This window comes from Dendropsophus ebraccatus, chromosome 11, assembly GCF_027789765.1.
Source record: "Dendropsophus ebraccatus isolate aDenEbr1 chromosome 11, aDenEbr1.pat, whole genome shotgun sequence".
NCBI classification, from domain to species: domain Eukaryota; kingdom Metazoa; phylum Chordata; class Amphibia; order Anura; family Hylidae; genus Dendropsophus; species Dendropsophus ebraccatus.
In genome coordinates, this window is record NC_091464.1 from 98808361 (window position 1) to 98829493 (window position 21133).

The window sequence follows — 21133 nt, forward strand, 5'->3', positions numbered from 1 at the left end:
TACAGAGATACACATGCAACCATCAAGTCAAACATGAGCTGCAACTGTCCTGAAGAGCTTACAATCTGAGGAAGGAGCCTAAATGTCGAATTACGCCTGATGTTCCAAGAGAATGGAGTGCTGACCTGACAAGTCACTTCTCTTTTGTTCCCCGCTCGCTGCCTATGCTACTAGATGCACAGACAGAGAACAGAGAGCAGCGTAAGGGGCCACCTAAACAATCCCTATATTGTTCGGGTAGCCTATTGAAGGCAGTGGCCGTCTGCTGTAGCCACTCCTATTGCATGACGCAACGTGCAGCAGACAGGCATCACACAAATTGTGCATGTCGGCTGATCACGTCCGATGCACTACTACACTAAACGTTTGTTGTTCTGCGCGGCTGGTAACCGCCAGATAATCATTTAGTGTAATAGGGACTTGAAGGGCAGGTGTCACCTACATTTTCTACTACTGATTAGAGTCAGATACAAAAACTTGTTCTTTTATTCTAATCTTTTTCTATTTTATGATTGTACTTTTTTTTATTCACTTGTTGTACATGGTTATGGGGGTGGCCATATTGCCTAGGCTGTTCTTAACAGCATTAAGTGACATGCTTTACAGCCTCGTGGACATAGACGACAACATACAGGCTCTGTCCCCTTCAGATAAATGAGAAGCATTACTGAGTGCGCTCTGTGAGCTATGAAGAGATCATTCCAGAAGTGGGGAACCCACACAGAGAGAAAAAAAAGGAATGAGTATAACCCCACAGAAAGCCACGCCCAGAACCAGTGTACCCCCCGCAGAGATTGGCGCTCTCTTCTATCAGGCATCCGCTCTCCTCAGTGATATGACCGGCGCTCTGTCCTGTCAGGGATCCGCTCTCCTCAGTGATATGGCTGCACTCTCTCTTTCCTGTCAGGGATCCGCTCTCCTCAGTTATATGACCGGCGCTCTCTCCTGTCAGGGATCCGCTCTCCTCAGTGATATGACTGGCACTCTCTCCTGTCAGGGATCCGCTCTCCTCAGTGATATGACTGGCGCTCTCTCCTGTCAGGGATCCACTCTCCTCAGTGATATGGCTGCACTCTCTCTCCTGTCAGGGATCCGCTCTCCTCAGTGATATGACCGGCGCTCTCTCCTGTCAGGGATCCGCTCTCCTCAGTGATATGGCTGCACTCTCTCTCCTGTCAGGGATCCGCTCTCCTCAGTGATATGACTGGCGCTCTCCTGTCAGGCATCCGCTCTCCTCAGTGATATGACCGGCGCTCTCTCCTGTCAGGCATCCGCTCTCCTCAGTGATATGACCGGCGCTCTGTCCTGTCAGGGATCCGCTCTCCTCAGTGATATGGCTGGCGCTCTCTCCTGTCAGGGATCCGCTCTCCTGTCAGGGATCCGCTCTCCTTACAAATCGCCGCCACACCCCCTCACAGCCAGAATTCCCGCTTCGTCACTGTCCAACCTTCCATTGGGCAGAGCAGCTGTCAGTCTTCTGGACCCGCCCCTCCCCCCTTGTTCAGCTCATGGACCAGGAGGAGGAGGGGCTACAGGAGGCGACGCTGTTGGCGGGCCTAGTGTGTGGGCGATACATGGGGATGGGGGCGACGCGTCCTGTCAGATCGGGAGCGGGGGTGAGATACTCTGCAGAAGATGATAGAGGAGGGTGAGATGCTCTGTCGAGGATGATGGAGGACATGAGACGGATGTTCTGCAGGGGATGAGGTAAGACGCTCTGCAGTGATTTTCTCTCACGTGCCCCTCTGATTCGCCAAGGTGTTGTCTCCAGCCACTGGCAGCAGCCGGTCTGGCCCAGCCCCTCCCCACTGGCTCCGCCCTTATAATAACCCCGCCCACCAGGAAGAATGTGGAACGTGGAAGAGGAAGAAGGTAAAAGCAACATATACATTCTTAGAGCATTCCTGTCCCCTGTATACCGCTATATACTGACCTGTGACCTCCTTATAGCATTCCTGACCCCTGTGTACTGCTATATACTGACCTGTGACCTCCTTATAGCATTCCTGACCCCTGTATACCGCTATATACTGACCTGTGACCTCCTTATAGCATTCCTGACCCCTGTGTACTGCTATATACTGACCTGTGACCTCCTTATAGCATTCCTGACCCCTGTATACCGCTATATACTGACCTGTGACCTCTTTATAGCATTCCTGACCCCTGTATACCGCTATATACTGACCTGTGACCTCTTTATAGCATTCCTGACCCCTGTATACCGCTATATACTGACCTGTGACCTCCTTATACCACTATATACTGACCTGTGACATTCTTAGAGCATTCCTGACCCCTGTATACCATTATATACTGACCTGTGACCTCCTTATAGCATTCCTGACCCCTGTATACCGCTATATACTGACCTGTGACCTCCTTATACCACTATATACTGACCTGTGACATTCTTACAGCATTCCTGACCCCTGTATACCATTATATACTGACCTGTGACCTCCTTATAGCATTCATGACCCCTGTTTACCATTATATACAGACCTGTGACCTCCTTATAGCATTCATGACCCCTGTATACCGCTATATACTGACCTGTGACCTCCTTATAACATTCATGACCCCTGTATACTGCTATATACTGATCTGTGACATTCTTAGAGCATTCCTGACCCCTGTATACCGTTATATACTGACCTGTGACCTCCTTATAGCATTCATAACCCCTGTATACCGCTATATACTGACCTGTGACCTCCCTATAGCATTCCTGACCCCTGTATACCGCTATATACTGACCTGTGACCTCCTTATTCCGCTATATACTGACCTGTGACCTCCTTATAGCATTCCTGAGCCCTCCATACCGCTATATACTGACCTGTGACCTCCTTATAGCATTCCTGACCCCTGTATACCTCTATATACTGACCTGTGATCTCCTTATAGTATTCCTGACCCCTGTATACCGCAATATACTGACCTGTGACCTCCTTATAGCATTCCTGACCCCTGTATACTGCTATATACTGACCTCTGACAGACTTATAGCATTCCTGACCCCTGTATACCGCTATATACAGACCTGTGACCTCCTTATAGCATTCCAGGCCCTTGTATACTGCTATATACTGACCTGTGACCTCCTTATAGCATTCCTGCCCCCAGTATACCGCTATATACTGACCTTTGACCTCCTTATAGCGCTCCAGACCCCTGTATACTGCTATATAATGACCTGTGACCTACTTATAGCATTCCTTAAACCTGTATACCACTATATACTGACCTGTAACATTCTCATAGCATTCCTGACACCTCTATACTGACCTGTGACCTCTTTATAGCATTCTAGACCCCTTCATACCACTATATACTGACCTATGACCTCCTTATAGCGCTGCAGACCCCTGAATACCGCTACATACTAACCTGTGACCTCCTTATAGCATTCCTGACCCCTGTATACCGCTATATACTGACCTGTGACCTCTTTATAGCATTCCTGAAACCTGTATACCTCTATATACTGACCTGTAGCATTCCTGACCCCTGTATACCGCTACATACTGACCTGTGACCTCCTTATAGCATTCCTGGCCCCTGTATACCGCTATATACTGGCCTGTGACCTCCTTATAGCATTCCAGGCCCCCTGTATACCGCTATATACTGACCTGTGACCTTATAGCAGTACAGACCCCTGTATACCTCTGTATACTGACCTGTGACCTCCTTATAGCATCCTATACCCTGTATACCGCTATATACTGACCTGGGATTTTATATCCCTTCATATTGTGGGGGTCTTCTCTCTTGCAGTATTGCAGGCCGGGGGGCGCTCTCCTGATAGGGGTCTTCTCTCTTGTAGTATTGCAGGCTGGGGGGCACTCTCCTGATAGGGGTCTTCTCTCTTGCAGTATTGCAGGCCGGGGGCGCTCTCCTGATGGGGGTTCTTCTTTCTTGCAGTATTGCAGGCCGGGGGGCGCTCTCTTGATGGGGGGGGTCTTCTCTCTTGTAGTATTGCAGGCTGGGGGGCACTCTCCTGATAGGGGTCTTCTCTCTTGCAGTATTGCAGGCCGGGGGAGCGCTCTCCTGATGGGGGGGGGGGGGGGGTCTTCTCTCGTAGTATTGCAGGCGAGGGGGCGCTCTCCTGATAGGGGGTCTTCTCTCTTGCAGTATTGCAGGCCGGGGGGGCACTTTCCTGATGGGGGTTCTTCTCTCTTGCAGTATTGCAGGCCAGGGGGGGCTCTCCTGATGGGGCTTTTTCTCTCTTGCAGCATTGCAGGCCAGGGGGCGCTCTCCTGATTAGGGGGGGGGTCTTCTCTCTTGTAGTATTGCAGGTCGGGCTGCGCTCTCCTGATAGGGGGTCTTCTCTCTTGCAGTATTGCAGGCTGGAGGGCACTCTCCTGATAGGGGTCTTCTCTCTTGCAGTATTGCAGACCGGGGGTGCTCTCCTTATGGGGCTTCTTCTCTTTTGTAGTATTGCAGGCTGGGGAAGGGGGGGGGCTCTCCTGATAGGGGGCTTCTTTCTTGCAGTATTGCAGGCCAGGGGCGCTCTCCTGATAGGGGTCTTTTCTCTTGTAGTATTGCAGGCCGGGGTGCGCTCTCCTGATAGGGGTCTTCCCTCTTGTAGTGTTGCAGGCCGGGGGGGCGCTCTCCTGATAGGGGGTCTTCGCTCTGGCAGCATTGCAGGTCGGGCTGCGCTCTTCTAATAGGGGTCTTCTCTCTTGCAGCATTGCAGGTCGTGCTGCACTCTTCTGATAGGGGTCTTCTCTTTTGCAGCATTGCAGGTCGTGCTGCGCTCTTCCGATAGGGGTCTTCTCTCTTGCAGTATTGCAGGCCGGGGGGCGCTCTCCTGATGGGGGTTCTTCTCTCTTGCAGTATTGCAGGCCGGGGGGCGCTCTCCTGGCAGTCATGGAGGTGGAGGATGCCCTGAAGCTTGTGGGGGAGATGGGGCGTTATCAGCTCTTCCTGTGCTTCCTGCTGGCCGTCATATTACAGGTGAGGTGTGACCTTGTATATTTGTGATATCTGTGTGTGCCCCCCGCTCACCCCTGTGTTCTGTCCCAGCTCTACGTGGCTACAGAAGTCGTCCTGATCGCCATCCTGGGGGTCACCCCTCCGTATCACTGGGTGTATGACGACCTCCTCTCTACCCCCGGGGGACACAATGCCAGCGGAGGGCATAGACACCTGCACTTTGAGGGAAACTTTACGTCTATCAGCTCTGAGGTAAGATCTATCTGGGGGGATGGGCTGTGACACCCTCTAAGTGTGATTCTCATGTGTATACAGGGTGTAGAGTCTGTGTTACCAAGCACTGTGCACCTCTCTCCTCCTCAGTGGTCACTGGTGGACGCTCAGGCATACAAGGTTGGCGCTGCCAGCTCAGTCTTCTTCGGAGGGGTCTTGGTCGGAGTTGTGTCATTCGGACAATTATCTGACCGCTTTGGCAGAAAGTGGGCATACGTGTTGGGTAAGTGATGTTAATGGTGAGTGTGCAAGTGTGTGACACCAGCACCAAGTACTCTATGGTACAAGGACTGATCTGTAGTTACAGTGGGGAAAAGAAGTATCTGATCCACTTCCAATCACTGCTGATCACCTACACAGAATGGAGAGATATATACTGTATATACACACTCATACAGACGGAGGATAATAAGTATATAATACACTGCTGTATACCTACACAGAATGAAGATAGATATATATATATACACTCATACAGACGGAGGATAATAAGTATATAATACACTGCTGTATACCTACACAGAATGGAGAGATATGTACACACTTATACAGGAGGATAATAAGTATATAATAAACTACGTAAGTAGAGAAAAGGCGTAGTGGATTCCGGCACTCCAGACGTGTGGCTAAAACTTAACTTTTAATAACTTGACATTAAAATATGATGTCACAAAGCGGACCAACGCGTTTCACGCGACTGCGCTTAATCATGGTCTGACTGCATGTGAACTAAAGATTAGTTAAAAGCATTAGACATCCAATGGACGGAAGTCACGTTATAGTACATGGGGGTGGATCCTGGGGCAGACAGAATTTGTGTTTTAACCCCTTAGGATCTGGAATACCCTATACACCCTCTATACCCTTTTTGTATGCATACAAGGCTTTTTTTGGGATTCGTGTCTCCCTTCCAACAAAAAAGAAACTTTTTGGGCATATAAGTTACGAACTTGTTTCTGTTTTAATCACTTCACCCCATATTTGTATATGTTCTAATTTTATGCAGCAACCACTTTTTGTAAACAATATTTTATACCTGGTTACATTTATAGCCCTCTTATGTGGTGAATTATGTCACAAGAACCCTGACCCGCTATGGAATCTGCTCAGGCAGTTATACCACCTGAATCGGAAATTGCAAACTTTGATTTAAATGGATTAATGGAGGAAAGAAAACGCAAAATAACCACCGTGTTTGATCTAACAAGCACTGGCAATCCAGAGTGCAAGGGCTTGTTTCACAAATGGGAAAAACTCAGATCACAGGTGGGATCTAAACACACTTAACACCTATGCAGAAAAAAATATGATCCCCAGGGGGTTACAAATATATAAAAGCCCCAGTGCAAATATATCGGAGGACTTTCAAAAGGAATGGATGGAAGCCATTAATGATTTTTCATTTCGCCTAATAAAAATAATTACGAAACATGAACAAATAAAATTGAAGGACTTAAAAACACAGCTTGAATCGACTAAAATTTAACTACAAACCTTTTCCAACACATCGGAATATGACCAGCTGAATAAAATGACTAAAAACCGCATCCAGAAACTGGAAGAATACATCAAAAAACGCAAATTCCAGAGAGACAAGGATGACTATACCAATGACCAAGTTTACACTTGGAAAATAACAGACGACAAACACCTAAATCTATCTTAAAAAACCAACTAAAGAACAAACACAACAAAACAACTCAGCACACGTCAGTTTCTCATCTGTAGACTTGGAAACTACGGATTCGGAATCAGGACTGGACTCTAATCAGGAATACCCTAACAAACCCAAGAAAAACTATAAATATCCCCAAAAAAATAAACAGGAGGGTGCACGTGGAACCACAGCGACTAATAGGCAACCTCCAAAAAACGGATACGACGTGCGGGACGAAAGCATAGAAAAAGCAGATATCCCGCACCGAACAGGCGAAACAACAAGAAATATTAGATATAAAATCAGATAATAGGGAAGCACCCACAACAAACATGCCTATGGCACCGGAAAGCATAATTAATTTATCATCCTTTTCTTTGAAATCCAATCATGTAAAAATTTTATCCAAAGGACTTACTTTTGTTCCACCACAACGTTTTGAGGTTTTTAAAACCATGATGGACGTCAACAAGTTTGCCAGACTGCTTACACTGAAACGTCATTTTTATGGCTCATGCCAAGGACACACTAACATCCTTAATTCCAACTCTAATGCCCCACATGAAAATGAATTTGTTAATTTGTTGTTCTCTGAACAAGTCAATCTAACTGAACTATTGGACTTGGAATATGAAGGCAGATTAGAAAAAGAGAAAGAGATACATAATGAACATATTTAAACTTCTAATCCCACGTACTATCCCCTAAAAGTCCCTAGTTACGGCGCTAGATGAATTCCAGCATGCCATGGAAAGAGATCTTAAAAGTTTGTACACCAAGTTCTATGTGAACAGTCACCAATCTAACATAACATGGTCAGAAAAGCAAGCCATTAAGGAGTTACAAACAAATAAAAACATAGTCATTAAAATGGCGGATAAGGGGGGGGGGAAATTGTGGTGATGGATTCTCACACATATGAGGAAATGGCATATATTATTTTAAATGACATGTCTACTTATAAAAAACTCTCACATGATCCCACCGCTGATTTTATGGTGAATCTCAGAAACCTTGTACAAGAGGGGGTTGCCTTGGGTATTTTAGATGAGATGCAGGCTGACCGTCCCATCCCACATTGTCCATATTTTATGGAGTTCCAAAAGTTCATAAGGGAACCCACCCTCCACCGCTGCGTCCCATCATATCAGGGGTGGGCTCACTTAATGAGCGAATATGTGAGTGGGTTGACAAGCTCTTACAACCCTTGGTGACACGCGTACCGGGCTATTTAAAAGATTCTGGGTCGGTACTTACAGCTTTTGAGAATTGTTGTATGGTCAGAGAGCTACAGCTGGCTTACCTGCGATGTTACAGCCCTGTACTCTTTGATCCCCCACGATCTTGCCATAACTGCCTTGGCTTACCATTTGTACAGGTACAGTGACTATTCCAATGAACTGAAGGAATACATTATTGATGTCACGGTGTACCTATTGAAACACAATTTCTTTGTATTTAATGAAGAATTTTTTTTACAGGTCAGGGGAGCCCCCATGGGGGCGTGCTTCTCACCTACCCTCGCCGGTCTATACATGGCGTGGTGGGAAGCCACACATATCTTCTCCCCAATCAGTCCATTTCTCGACCGCATCAAATGGTACGGTCATTTCATTGACGATCTCTTATTGGTTTGGGAGGGGGATCCCACAGATATTGCCAAATTCAATGAATATATTAACAATAATAATCTGAATCTTTCCTTCACCCATCATCCCACAAACATGGCATTTCTGGACATAAACCTCACAACGTCCATGTCAGGTACTAGCGTCAGTACATCAATGTACAGAAAGCCTACTGCTGACAACACCATACTGCACGCATCCAGTCAACACACCCAACATACGATTCGAGCGATACCGGTTGGTGAGCTCACTCACTAGCACGCAATGCGAACTGGCATCAGAGTGACTACGTGCTCGGGGCTACATGAAAAAACATTTAAAAAGAGCTAGGAAGATTGTGGATAAGAAAGGCAGGAGCACTCTACTACATGGACGTGTTGTTAATGCTCCTTATGAAATAGAAGAAAAAAAGAATCACACCCTCTGACTTTCTCTACCACCTTTTCTCCAGAGTATCCTGAAATAGTACAAATCTTGAACAAAAATATATCCATTTTAAGACAAGATGATATCCTGACAGAAATACTAGAGCAAGGCCATAGATGTGTGGCACGAAAAGGCAAATCGCTGGGGGACATTCTCTCTCCTAGCATGTATCGTGCTTCTAATATAAATGACAGAAACCACGCCAAGGGAAACTTTAGGTGTGGTCTCAGTCGTTGCCAGGTATGTGTTCACACTAACTCTAAAAAGCGCTACACCGACAGCACAAACTCCAAATCTTATGAGATTGCCAATTTTGTCGATTGTGAAAGTAATCGTGTTATTTATATCATTGAATGCAATCTCAAATATGTCGGCTGCACGATCAGAAAATTAAAAAACCCCATTAGTGAGCACATTGCTGGTATACGCAGAGGTAATACCACCAACACATCAGGAGCAGTAAAACACTTTTTAGAAGTGCATAGTGGCAGTTTGGAGACATATGGGTTTTATGGCATAATCAAAGTCAGCAAACCACACCGAGGAGGGGATTGGCGCAAGATTCTGCTTCATAAAGAAGCCGAAACCATCTTCCGCCTAGACACGCTGACCAAGGGGAATGTATTTCAAAAATGACTTATTTCATTATTTATGATTTTTTTGACAACTCCAATAAATACTTGCTCTGCTATTTATATGTATAGGGTATTCCAGATCCTAAGGGGTTAAAACACAAATTCTGTCTGCCCCAGGATCCACCCCCATGTACTATGACGTGACTTCCGTCCATTGGATGTCTAATGCTTTTAACTAATCTTTTGTTCACATGCAGTCAGACCATGATTAAGCGCAGTCGCGTGAAACGCGTTGGTCCGCTTTGTGACATATTTTAATGTTAAGTTATTAAAAGTTAAGTTTTAGCCACACGTCTGGAGTGCCGGAATCCACTACGCTTTTTCTCTACTTACGTCTAGTAATCAGTGCCTGGCCAGCACTGGACGTCAGGGCACCCTCCATCCTATGTGTTTGCTGCAAGAAAGACCACGCCTAGGTGAGCTGAATCCCCATCTACTTTCTTTCCTTTTTGTATAAATAATACACTGCTGTATACCTACACAGAATGGAGATATATATACACACTCATACAGGGGGGGATAATAAGTATATAATACACTGCTGTATACCTACACAGAATGGGGAGATATATACACACTCATACAGGAGGAGGATAATAAGTATATAATACATTACTGTATACCTGCACAGAATGGGGATATATATACACACTTATACAGGAGGATAATAAGTATATAATACACTGCTTTATACCTACACAGAGGGGAGAGATATATACACACTCATACAGGAGGAGGATAATAAGTATATAATACACTGCTGTATACCTACACAGAATGGAGATTTTATATATATATATATATATATATATATATACACACTCATACAGGGGGATAATAAGTATATAATAAGTATATAATACACTGCTGTATACCTACACAGAATGGAGAGCATTACCTGGATTACCTGCACCTTCTTCATCGTTACCTGTATAATAATCATCTGTCCATACGCTCAGCTACACACTCATGCTCCAACTTCTCCACCATGGCGAAGACCAAAAAACTGTCTAAGGACACCATGGAAAAAAATGTAGACCTGCACAAGGCTGGGATGGGCTACAGGACAATAGGCAGCAGCTTGGTGAGACGGCAACAACTGTTGGTGCAATTATTAGAGAATGAATGAAACACAATATGACTGTCAGTCTTCCTCTGTCTGGGGCCCCATGCAGGATCTCATCTTGTGGCGTAAGGAGGATTGTCATAAAGGTCGGGAATCAGCCCAGAACTACACGGGAGGACCTGGTTTATTAACCTGAAGAAAGCTGGGACCACAGTGTCATAGATTACTATAACTAACACACTACACTGTCATGGATTATAATCCTGCAGGACACACATGGTCCCTGTGATGGTGTGGGGTGCAGGCGGTTACATCACTTTTTTTTTTTTTTTTTTTTTTTTTATGGTCTTATTTTTACAAATTTTGAGAGAATCTTGCCTCCAATAATGTTGTGTATTCCCTGTCCTGGCTAGAGCTCTGATAACTACAGGTAATAGAATTAGCTCTGTTACCATCTGCAGGGTAGAGGTGTCCATGCCACCTGATGGACCCCTGCTGACATCTCCTAAATATCCATTCATGACCTCTCTGCTCTCCAAATGCTGGAGATCACCCCCTGCGGTGTCAGGATAGCTAAAGGCCCTATTCCACGTAACGCTTATCGGCCGATAATCGTCCCGTGGAATAGAAGGCAACGATCAGCCGACATCGTTCATGTCGGCTGATCGTTGCAGTCGTTTGTTTTTCAACATGTTGAAAAACAAACGACTGTGATAGCATCGATCAGCTGCCGTCGCCCCGTGGAACAGGAGCAGCGGCAGCAGACCGTCGCTATCCTCTATGGGCTGCCTGGACGATCTAGCGATCACTCAGACAGCTTCCCGTGGCCCCTCCCGCACTCACCAGCTCGCTGCAGCCGCATGGAATATCGGCGGTAGCGAGCGGGGAGCGAGGATCAAACGAACGCTAATAGTGCTCGTTTGCTGCTCATAGTCGCCCCGTGGAAGGCTCCAGTCCCAAATTTGGGGGGCCTGGAAACCAGCAAATATGTCTGCCAACTCCTGTATATAAGGAAGGAAGCTGAGGGACCAGGAGTAGTAGATCCTTTTTGGGACGCTGATGCTAATGCCAGCTCCCCAACGAGAAGCATCAGGAGCTGTACTGCCATATTGATCCATAGGAGAAGGACTGGGATCATTGTCTTTTGGGATATTTGCCGTTGCTGGACGTTTCCTGTGTTCCTGGATGATTTGTACCCTCTGTGTAGTGGAGCCCCTACTGTGGATATTGGTAACCTGGACTGTGGACTATTGGATGGTATATTCCTATCGATGGTACTGCCAATAAACCTCTGTGCTGGTCCTCCATAACTCGCTCTGTTGATTGTGTGATACCCAAGTAGAACCCCCTGACAGTCCCCCTGCTCACATCAGCACATGCCCAGGCCCGGGTGACATCACCAGTGACCACCAGGATGATCCAGAGGAGACATAGAAGAAGGCCATGTGCTCAGATGAGACCAGTATACAACTTTCTCTTATCGCCCTATGATGGTTCCATTGGAGAGGTCCTTCTCCTACTACCACTTGAACTGAAACAGATCCTTGGATCTTTAAATGAAGTGACAGCCCCTCCATCCACAGTTCTGTTTTCTGTCCTTCGGTTTTCACCACCTCTCCAAAGGATCTAATACAAGAAGTAGGGTTCAGGGCAACTGACTCTATCCCTGAGGCATCATCTTCGGTGGAGCAGCCGCTTAGGTCAGTCTCCATCTCCCACATTTGTCATTGGATGGCCCCTGTGGCCCCCTGGCTCTCATCTCTCTCCGCACCTATCAGTGTTCTGTGCATTTCCATGCCTGAGGCGGGAATGTTCTGGGGAAGGAACCCCTTACTGGGCTGTGTTCCTGTCCTCCTATTGCTGGCCTTTCAGGGGGAAAATTCTGCTGTGTCTGTGCACAGGGATGGTGAGTTCTGCAGCAGCGCTGGGGCTGGGCCAGACAGTCCATGGTGCCAAAATTAAAAACAATCATTTAGTAACTAGAAGAATAAAAAGACAACGGGCACACATAGCGTAAATCCAAACTGGAAAAAAATGACTGTCTTCAATGCTGCTCACCTCTGGCAGTCGTGCTGCGAGGCCGACACCGCTAGTCACTTATAGGAAAACTTGCCTCTTGCTGCCCAGTATCAGCTTAGAGAAGATTGGCATGTTGGAGGTGTGCACAGATTCCAGGTTACCAAGGTGCTAGTTGGCATGACAGTATACCACAGAGACATAGTAGTGAAGAGAGAGGTTTTATTACAGATATCGCGTCTTTATCACATCCATCCAAAACAGCAGAGGGGCTCGAGCGGTGCGTGTTCTCTGTTGCTGGTCTGCTTTCTCTGTCTGTGGACGTTGCTGGTATCCTCCAGCCATCACTCTTCAGCGGTACTCCAGTTCCTTAATATCGTGTGGCTGTTATGGAGTCTCAGAACACTGAATAATCATGTGTTATCCCTTTAGGGGGCCACCAAAAAGTCCCGTCCCTAGAGCAGGGAATGCCTCACATGTAAGAAGAGGCTCAGTAGTCCCTATACTAAGACTCTGTGCACTGGCTGTATAAATGGAGTACGAGAAGACCATGGTCCCTTCATACAAAATGTGAGAGAAAGGGAAGAAATTAGATCTTCCTCCTGTGGCAGTCGTCTGATAAGGGTGAATCATCTGACGCAGTCAGACCCCCGATCCAGTGTGTATTGAGGGTTGCAGCTTTCCTCCCTATCTATCTTTTGGCAGAAGGGTTCTGCAGGGACACAATCCCTGCTGCAGGGTCTGCAAACCTGGTCAAGACCCCCAGGAAATGTCCGACCTTTAACTGCAAAGGTTTCTGCACCAAATAGGAACTTCTTTTGTATCACATCCTTATTCTATGGAATAAAATGGTAAATAATTATTTATAAATCTTACAGTGTGATTATCTGGGATGTTTTTAAGATTCTGTTTCTCACAGTTAAGATGTACCTACCATAACAATTACACAACCCTTTATTCTTTGTAGGTGGGAAAACCCGCAAAATCGACAGGGGGATGGAGGGTGTCCCCCCTATAGGCCCTATTCCACGGAACGATTATCGTCCGTATTCGGCCGATATCGGCCGCTACGGACGATAATCGTCCCGTGGAATAGAGTGCAACGATCAGCCGACATCGTTCATGTCGGCTGATCGTTGCAGTCGCTTGTTTTTCAACATGTTGAAAAACGACTGATACAGCAACGACCTGCTGCCGTCGCTCCGTTGAATAGGAGCATCAGCAGCAGACGCTGCTGTATCCTATGGGCTGCCCGGACGATCAGCGGATTCTGGCGCTACCCAAAAGGGGGCAAGGGTAATAATTTCATCCTTGGCCTCATCTACAACGCAGTTTCAGACAAAAAAATTACTCCTTATTAGTCGGAAGGCTTACCGAGGCTTGGGGTTCCATAGCCTCAGCACCCTGGGTACTCCACATAACATCTTCTGGGTACACAATAGTTTGTGACTTAGGTCTTGTACTGTTGGATAAAGGATTTATATCTGTGGGTGCTGTAATTCCCGTACCGGCCAGATGATCTGTCCGGCCGCTCGCTTCATAGTGTGAACTGACAGGGTTTCCTATGGCCGCAATTCATTTAATTGCGGCTGCAGAAAACTGACATGTCAGTTATTTTCGTCCCTGTACGGGATCCCGGCCGAAGCGCATACGATGTGTATACGCTCCAGCCGGGATCCCATTGAAAGTAAGGCATTGTTCCACCGCGCCAAAAGTACGGCCGTTGCCATCGGCAACAACGGACGTACTTTTACGTAGTGTGAACATAGCCTAATCCTGTGTTAGGGAAAACCCAATGACTGAACTATAATCAACCTAAATCGCTGGATTTGTTACAGGAGATTCAAGGTGGAATTGATAAAAATAATTGTCCCCTTGATTCCACAAGACACATAAACGGCAGTAATAGGTCTCATAAAATGCATACTACCCATCCATCCAGTTCCAGTGCCTTCCCTTCGGAATCTCTTCGGCCCCCGAGGGCATTCTCGAGGGGGGCAATAGTAATGTTGGACGATTCCTCTTTGTAACAAAATCTACCCAAACATGTCGGGATCACCTCCACCTAGTATGGATCTTTTTCAGGAACTGGTTTGGATTGAGAACATACAAAAGTCAATTTACCCAAAAGACTTTTTGGGAACTCTTCTGGACTCTTATTATCAGATCTCTCTGGACCTAGGATAAGACTTTCTTGTCCCCAGGGTGACTTGAATGTTCATGTTTCAGGTTTGACATTCTCCCCCTTTGAGTCCCTTAATTCTTCAGAAATTAGGCTCTTAATGTGGAGAACCGTATTTCTTGTTGCTATTCTGTCAGCCTGTAGGATAGGAGACCTTCTCCTTCCATCCTCCTGTTTTAATCCAAAATCCGAGAGAGTGTACTCTCCATACTGGCTGTAAGACCATCAGTGTTACAGGACCGTCATCACTTCATGGAGGAAGGATGATCATTTATTACATGGGACGAATATCGCGCGAGTAATCGTTATATCGCTTGTATTTAAACGATAATCATTTTGTGTAAAAGCTGCAACGATCAAACGGCCAGTAAGAAACGGTTCATCGTTCATTTGGTGCTGACACCATCATTATTGTTAACCGTTTGATCTTGTTCCGCATTCGTTCGGTCCTGTTCGTTCCGCACTTGTTTGATTTTGTTCCGCATTCGTTTGCTGGGATCTGATGGAGTTAATGATCATAATTACGACTATCGTTCTGTGTAATATTTGCAATATTGTTTAAAAATCAGTAGTAGTAGTAGTAGTAGTAGTACCACCATATATCCCTCTTGTTAATCGGTGGTGGTTACTATCCTGCTTTTAAAAAGTTTCTCCAGCGCTATAAAAACATGGCCGCTTTCTTGCAGAGACCGCAGCACTCTTCTCTCAAGGTCAGGTGTGTTTTGCATTTCAGCACCATTCACTTCAATGGAACTGGGTTACAAAACTTGCACAAAGTGGTGACCAGAGCGGTGCTGTCTCTGGAAGGAAGTGGCCATGTTTTGTAGCGCTGGAGAAGGCACTGAGGTGAATTGGGGAGGGCCCTGCTTTTAACCTCTGTTTCCTGTCCCTACAGTGCTAGGGGAGCATCTTCCATCATGGTGCCGCCATTATAAGGGACTCATAAAAAACAATTTAACAGTAGGGCATACAGTGGTAACTTGGTTTAAGAGTATTTTGGAAGAAGAGATCACAGTTTGCTTTGGTTTAAGAGCTCCCTGTACAGGGTGGAAGGGGGAGCGGGGGAGGGGCATGGTCTGTATAGCGGGGTCTACAGCACTGTACTCTGACCCAGGATGTCTCCCTCACCTTCCAAATCATAGCAGATCCACTTCAGACTGGGGCTTACATCAGGGGACAGGACTGATGGGGTAATCTCTCCATAGCTGTAACCCCTCTCTCCCCGGACAGAGTGCTGCATGTATGTGCCCACATCTGTCCTGCTCATTCCTTCCTGCTCCCTGCAGTCTCTGTCAGCCCTTGTGTTTCCCATCCTCTCCATTACTGTACAGTAACCTATATATCACATATCCCGCTGCTTCTGTGTTGTTAGGGTTATACAGTTACTCTACATTATACTCCACATGCTGATTGCTATACTGTACAGTAACTTATATATCACATATCCAGCTGCTGTGTTATCGGGGTTATACAGTTACTATACATTATACACCACATGCTGCTATACTGTACAGTAACTTATATATCACATATCCAGCTGCTGTGTTATCAAGGTTATACAGTTACTATATATTATATACCACATGCTGCTATACTGTACAGTAACTTATATATCACATATCCAGCTGCTGTGTTATCAAGGTTATACAGTTACTATACATTATACACCACATGCTGATTGTTATACTGTACAGTAACTTATATATCACATATCCAGCTGCTGTGTTATCAGGGTTATACAGTTACTATACATTATACACCACATGCTGCTATACTGTACAGTAACATATCACATATCCAGCTGCTGCTGTGTTATCAGGGTTATACAGTTACTATACATTATACACCACATGCTGATTGCTATACTGTACAGTAACTTATATATCACATATTCAGCTGCTGTGTTATCAGGGTTATACAGTTACTATACATTATACACCACATACTGATTGCTATACTGTACAGTAACTTATATATCACATATCCAGCTGCTGTGTTATCAGGGTTATACAGTTACTATACATTATACACCACATGCTGATTGCTATACTGTACAGTAACTTATATATCACATATTCAGCTGCTGTGTTATCAGGGTTATACAGTTACTATACATTATACACCACATGCTGCTATAATGTACAGTAACTTATATATCACATATCCAGCTGCAGTGTTATCAGGGTTATACAGTTACTATACATTATACACCACATGCTGCTATACTGTACAGTAACTTATATATCACATATCCAGCTGCTGCAGTGTTATCAGGGTTATACAGTTACTATACATTATATACCACATGCTGATTGCTATACTGTACAGTAACTTGTATATCACATATCCAGCTGCTGTGTTATCAGGGTTATACAGTTACTATACATTATATACCACATGCTGCTATACTGTACAGTAACTTATATATCACATATCCAGCTGCTGTGTTATCAGGGTTATACAGTTACTATACATTATACACCACATGCTGCTATACTGTACAGTAACTTATATATCACATATCCAGCTGCAGTGTTATCAGGGTTATACAGTTACTATACATTATATACCACATGCTGCTATACTGTACAGTAACTTATATATCACATATCCAGCTGCTGTATTATCAGGGTTATACAGTTACTATACATTATATACCACATGCTTCTATACTGTACAGTAACTTATATATCACATATCCAGCTGCTGTGTTATCAGGGTTATATAATTACTATACATTATATACCACATGCTGCTATACTGTACAGTAACGTATATATCACATATCCAGCTGCTGTGTTATCAGGGTTATACAGTTACTATACATTATATACCACATGCTGATTGCTATACTGTACAGTAACTTATATATCACATATCCAGCTGCTGTGTTATCAGGGTTATACAGTTACTATACATTATATACCACATGCTGATTGCTATACTGTACAATAACTTATAATATCACAGATTCAGCTGCTTCTCAGTGTTTCATCTCTTCTACATGTTGTTCAGAATAATAATCAGTATATTTGGGGGGTGGAACCAATTGTCTGCAGATCAGTGTTTTTTTTGGGGAAATTTCCTTTGGTTTAAGAGTGGATTTCGATTACAATTCTACTCGTAATCCAGGCACCACTGTAAATCCTACTTTTCCCATAGAACATGATTTGAAAGGATAATTTTTTTTCCCTGCAGTACCCCTATAAGGCTGTATTACGTGGCGTGACCCACGAGGTAAGCAAGTGCCGATCTGCTAGATTAGCGCTGGCTTACTGAACCTATTACACGGCTCGATAAGCGTGCGGCCAGGGCTGCATGGACATCACTAGCAATGGTTGTGCAGCCCTTGCCTTCATCAGCCGTCAGCAGTGCATCAGCTCTTACACAGAGAGATGTGTTGCCAGCGGCTGATTATTATTATTAATTTTTTTATTTATTTTTTTGGTATGTTGAAAGACTGATCAGGCAGCAATTGAGCGTTTGCTCGCTTGTCGACTGTTTGCTGTCACTATTATACGGGTTATATCTGCCTGATTTGGCAGAAAATCTCTCTAAGTAATAGACCTGTTATGCTCCAGAGCTGCACTATTCTGCTGTCACACCCTGTCTCATCCTCCAGAGCTGCACTCACTATTCTGCTGTTACATCATGCACTATCCTCCAGAGCTGCACTCACTATTCTGCTGTTACACCCTGTCTCATCCTCCAGAGCTGTACTCATTATTCTGCTGTTACATCATGTCTCATCCTCCAGAGCTGCTGTTTTTTGAAGTCTTATAGTCATGTGACTTGTCTTACAGGTTTGGCACTGGACATTCTCTTCTCTCTGCTGAACGCCTTATCACCTTCATTCGTCATCTTCCTCTGTACTCGCTTCATGGTGGGAATCATGAATGGAGGGATGTCGCTAGTCGCCTTCGTGCTGCTTAATGAATGTATCGGCGCCACCTACTGGGCCATAGCAGGTAATGGGCCTCACCGCAGTGTATCTGATGCCCCTCCCCTACACCATGTGACTGTGTGTGATGCTCCTCCCCTACACCATGTGACTGTGTGTGATGCTCCTCCCCTACACCATGTGACTGTGTGTGATGCTCCTCCCCTACACCATGTGACTGTGTGATGTCCCTCCCTTGTCCCATGTGACTGTCTGATGCCCCTCCCCTATACCATGTGACTGTGTGATGTCCCTCCCTTGTCCCATGTGACTGTGTGATGCCCCTCCTCTACATCATGTGACTGTGTCTGATGCCCCTCCCTTATCCGATGTGACTATGATGCCCCTCCCCTACACCATGTAACTGTGTCTGATGCCCCACCCTTATTCCATGTGACTATGATGCCCCTCCCCTACACCATGTAACTGTGTCTGATGCCCCACCCTTATTCCATGTGACTATACATTGGTCCTCTGACCCTGATGTCCCCCCTGCAGGTTCTCTGTCCAGTCTGTTCTTTGCACTGGGTATCGTACAGTTCGCGCTAATCGGATACTTTGTGCATTGGTGGCGTCTCCTGGCACTGGTGGTGAATGTTCAGGGCCTGGTCATCCTCCTGCTGTCACTGTGAGTAGCTGTCGCTGGGTGCAGGGTGTGATGATGTGACTGAGTAGCTGTCGCTGGGTGCAGGGTGTGATGATGTCACTGAGTAGCTGTCGCTGGGTGTGATGATGTCACTGAGTAGCTGTCGCTGGGTGTGATGATGTCACTGAGTAGCTATCGCTGGGTGTGATGATGTCACTGAGTAGCTGTCGCTGGGTGTGATGATGTCACTGAGTAGCTGTCGCTGGGTGTGATGATGTCACTGAGTAGCTGTTGCTGGGTGTGATGATGTCACTGATGTCACTGTGTAGGTGGATCCCGGAGTCTCCGCGCTGGCTGTACGCCCAGGGACGCCTCCGTGAGGCTCAGGGCGCTCTGCTTTTCCTAGGACGCTGGAACCGCTCTAAACCCAAACCATTCTCCCTGACCGCAAAGAACAAGGACGCCGCCCCCCCGCCCAACATCCTCAGTATCTGCCAGAGCGGGGTGCTGCGCCGCCGGACACTGCTCATGATGTGGGCGTGGTAAGTGGTGCAGGGGGCGGGGTCAGCTCTGTTGCGGCAGCATCACCCATCTCTGCTCTCTGATAGGTTTGTCTGCAGTCTGGTGTATTACGGACTGACGCTCAGTGCCGGAGACCTGGGGGGGAACGTCTACTTCAACCTGGCCCTGTCCGGCCTCATCGAGGTCCCCGCATATCCACTCTGCATGTATCTCATCAATCACAGGAGGTGGGTACTGAGGGTGTATCCACTCTGCATGTATCTCATCAATCACAGGAGGTGGGTACTGAGGGTGTATCCACTCTGCATGTATCTCATAGTAACATAGTAAATAAGGTTGAAAGAAGACAAGAGCCCATCAGGTTCAACCTAGGGAAACCTGACTGTGTTAATCCAGGGGAAGGCAATAACCCCTATGAGGCAGATAACAATTGCCCCATCACAGGGAGAAAATTCCTTCCCTACTCCAATGGCGACCAGAATAATCCCTGGATCAGTGTATCACCGGAAATCTAATGCCCATAACTTGTAATATTATATTGTTCAAGAAAAGCGTCCAGGCCTCCCGTGTACTTATATAATGAATCGGCCAAGACAGCATCATGTGGCAGAGAGTTCCACCGCTCGTACAATAAAGAACCCGTGTAGATACTGATGGTGAAATCTTCTTTCCTCTAGACGTAGAGGATGCCCCCTAGTCATGGTTACAGTCCTAGGAGTAAAAAGATCACTACAAAGATCTCTGTACTGTCCATTCATATACTTGTACATTGTGATCAGATCGCCCCTAAGACGTCTTTTTTCTAGCAGGCTAAAAGGAAGAGAGAGGCGCCATAGGGTAATAACATCAATACTCGGGTGGGAAGGGGGAGCACATATGGTTATGCTCACCTTTTTGTGTTGTACAAAGAGTACAACACCTTGTAGCGCTATCAACGAAGACAGACGGAGTAGCCGCAGCAGCCAGTCCAAGAGTTTGCTGTCGAGGATCCTGAGCCACGAGATCCCGATGCCGGAGAATAGAGATGTCACAGCCTCAGAGTTATGCCGGGCTAGAGTAAAAGGACCTTGTTCGGCGCTGAACGGTACTTTGGTTCAAACAGGTATATTGAAGAGATGATTTATTGTCTCAGAAACAACGCGTTTCGAGGTGTAGTACCTCTTTATCAAGTTAAGAGACATGTCTCAACTTGATAAAGAGGTACTACACCTCGAAACGCGTTGTTTCTGAGACAATAAATCATCTCTTCAATATACCT

The 21133-nt window shown here is 45.9% G+C and overlaps 1 protein-coding gene across 3 annotated transcripts in view; it reads left to right on the plus strand.

Moving 5' to 3' along the window:
• The first annotated feature begins 1285 nt into the window (after window positions 1-1285).
• The window catches only part of SLC22A15 (solute carrier family 22 member 15), a 31984-nt gene continuing 12136 nt past the window's right edge, over window positions 1286-21133 (plus strand). The window contains exons 1-9 of one of the 3 annotated variants that reach the window (XM_069946341.1): window positions 1286-1616; window positions 1759-1872; window positions 4846-4965; window positions 5035-5196; window positions 5308-5440; window positions 18631-18795; window positions 19266-19395; window positions 19683-19895; window positions 19962-20102. In XM_069946341.1, the coding sequence (XP_069802442.1) occupies window positions 1509-1616; window positions 1759-1872; window positions 4846-4965; window positions 5035-5196; window positions 5308-5440; window positions 18631-18795; window positions 19266-19395; window positions 19683-19895; window positions 19962-20102 (1286 nt within the window). In that variant the 5' untranslated portion in view covers window positions 1286-1508. Of the gene's footprint in view, window positions 1708-1758; window positions 1873-4845; window positions 4966-5034; window positions 5197-5307; window positions 5441-18630; window positions 18796-19265; window positions 19396-19682; window positions 19896-19961; window positions 20103-21133 lie in introns of all 3 variants that reach the window. The other 2 variants (XM_069946340.1, XM_069946342.1) reach the window with 2 other exon arrangements.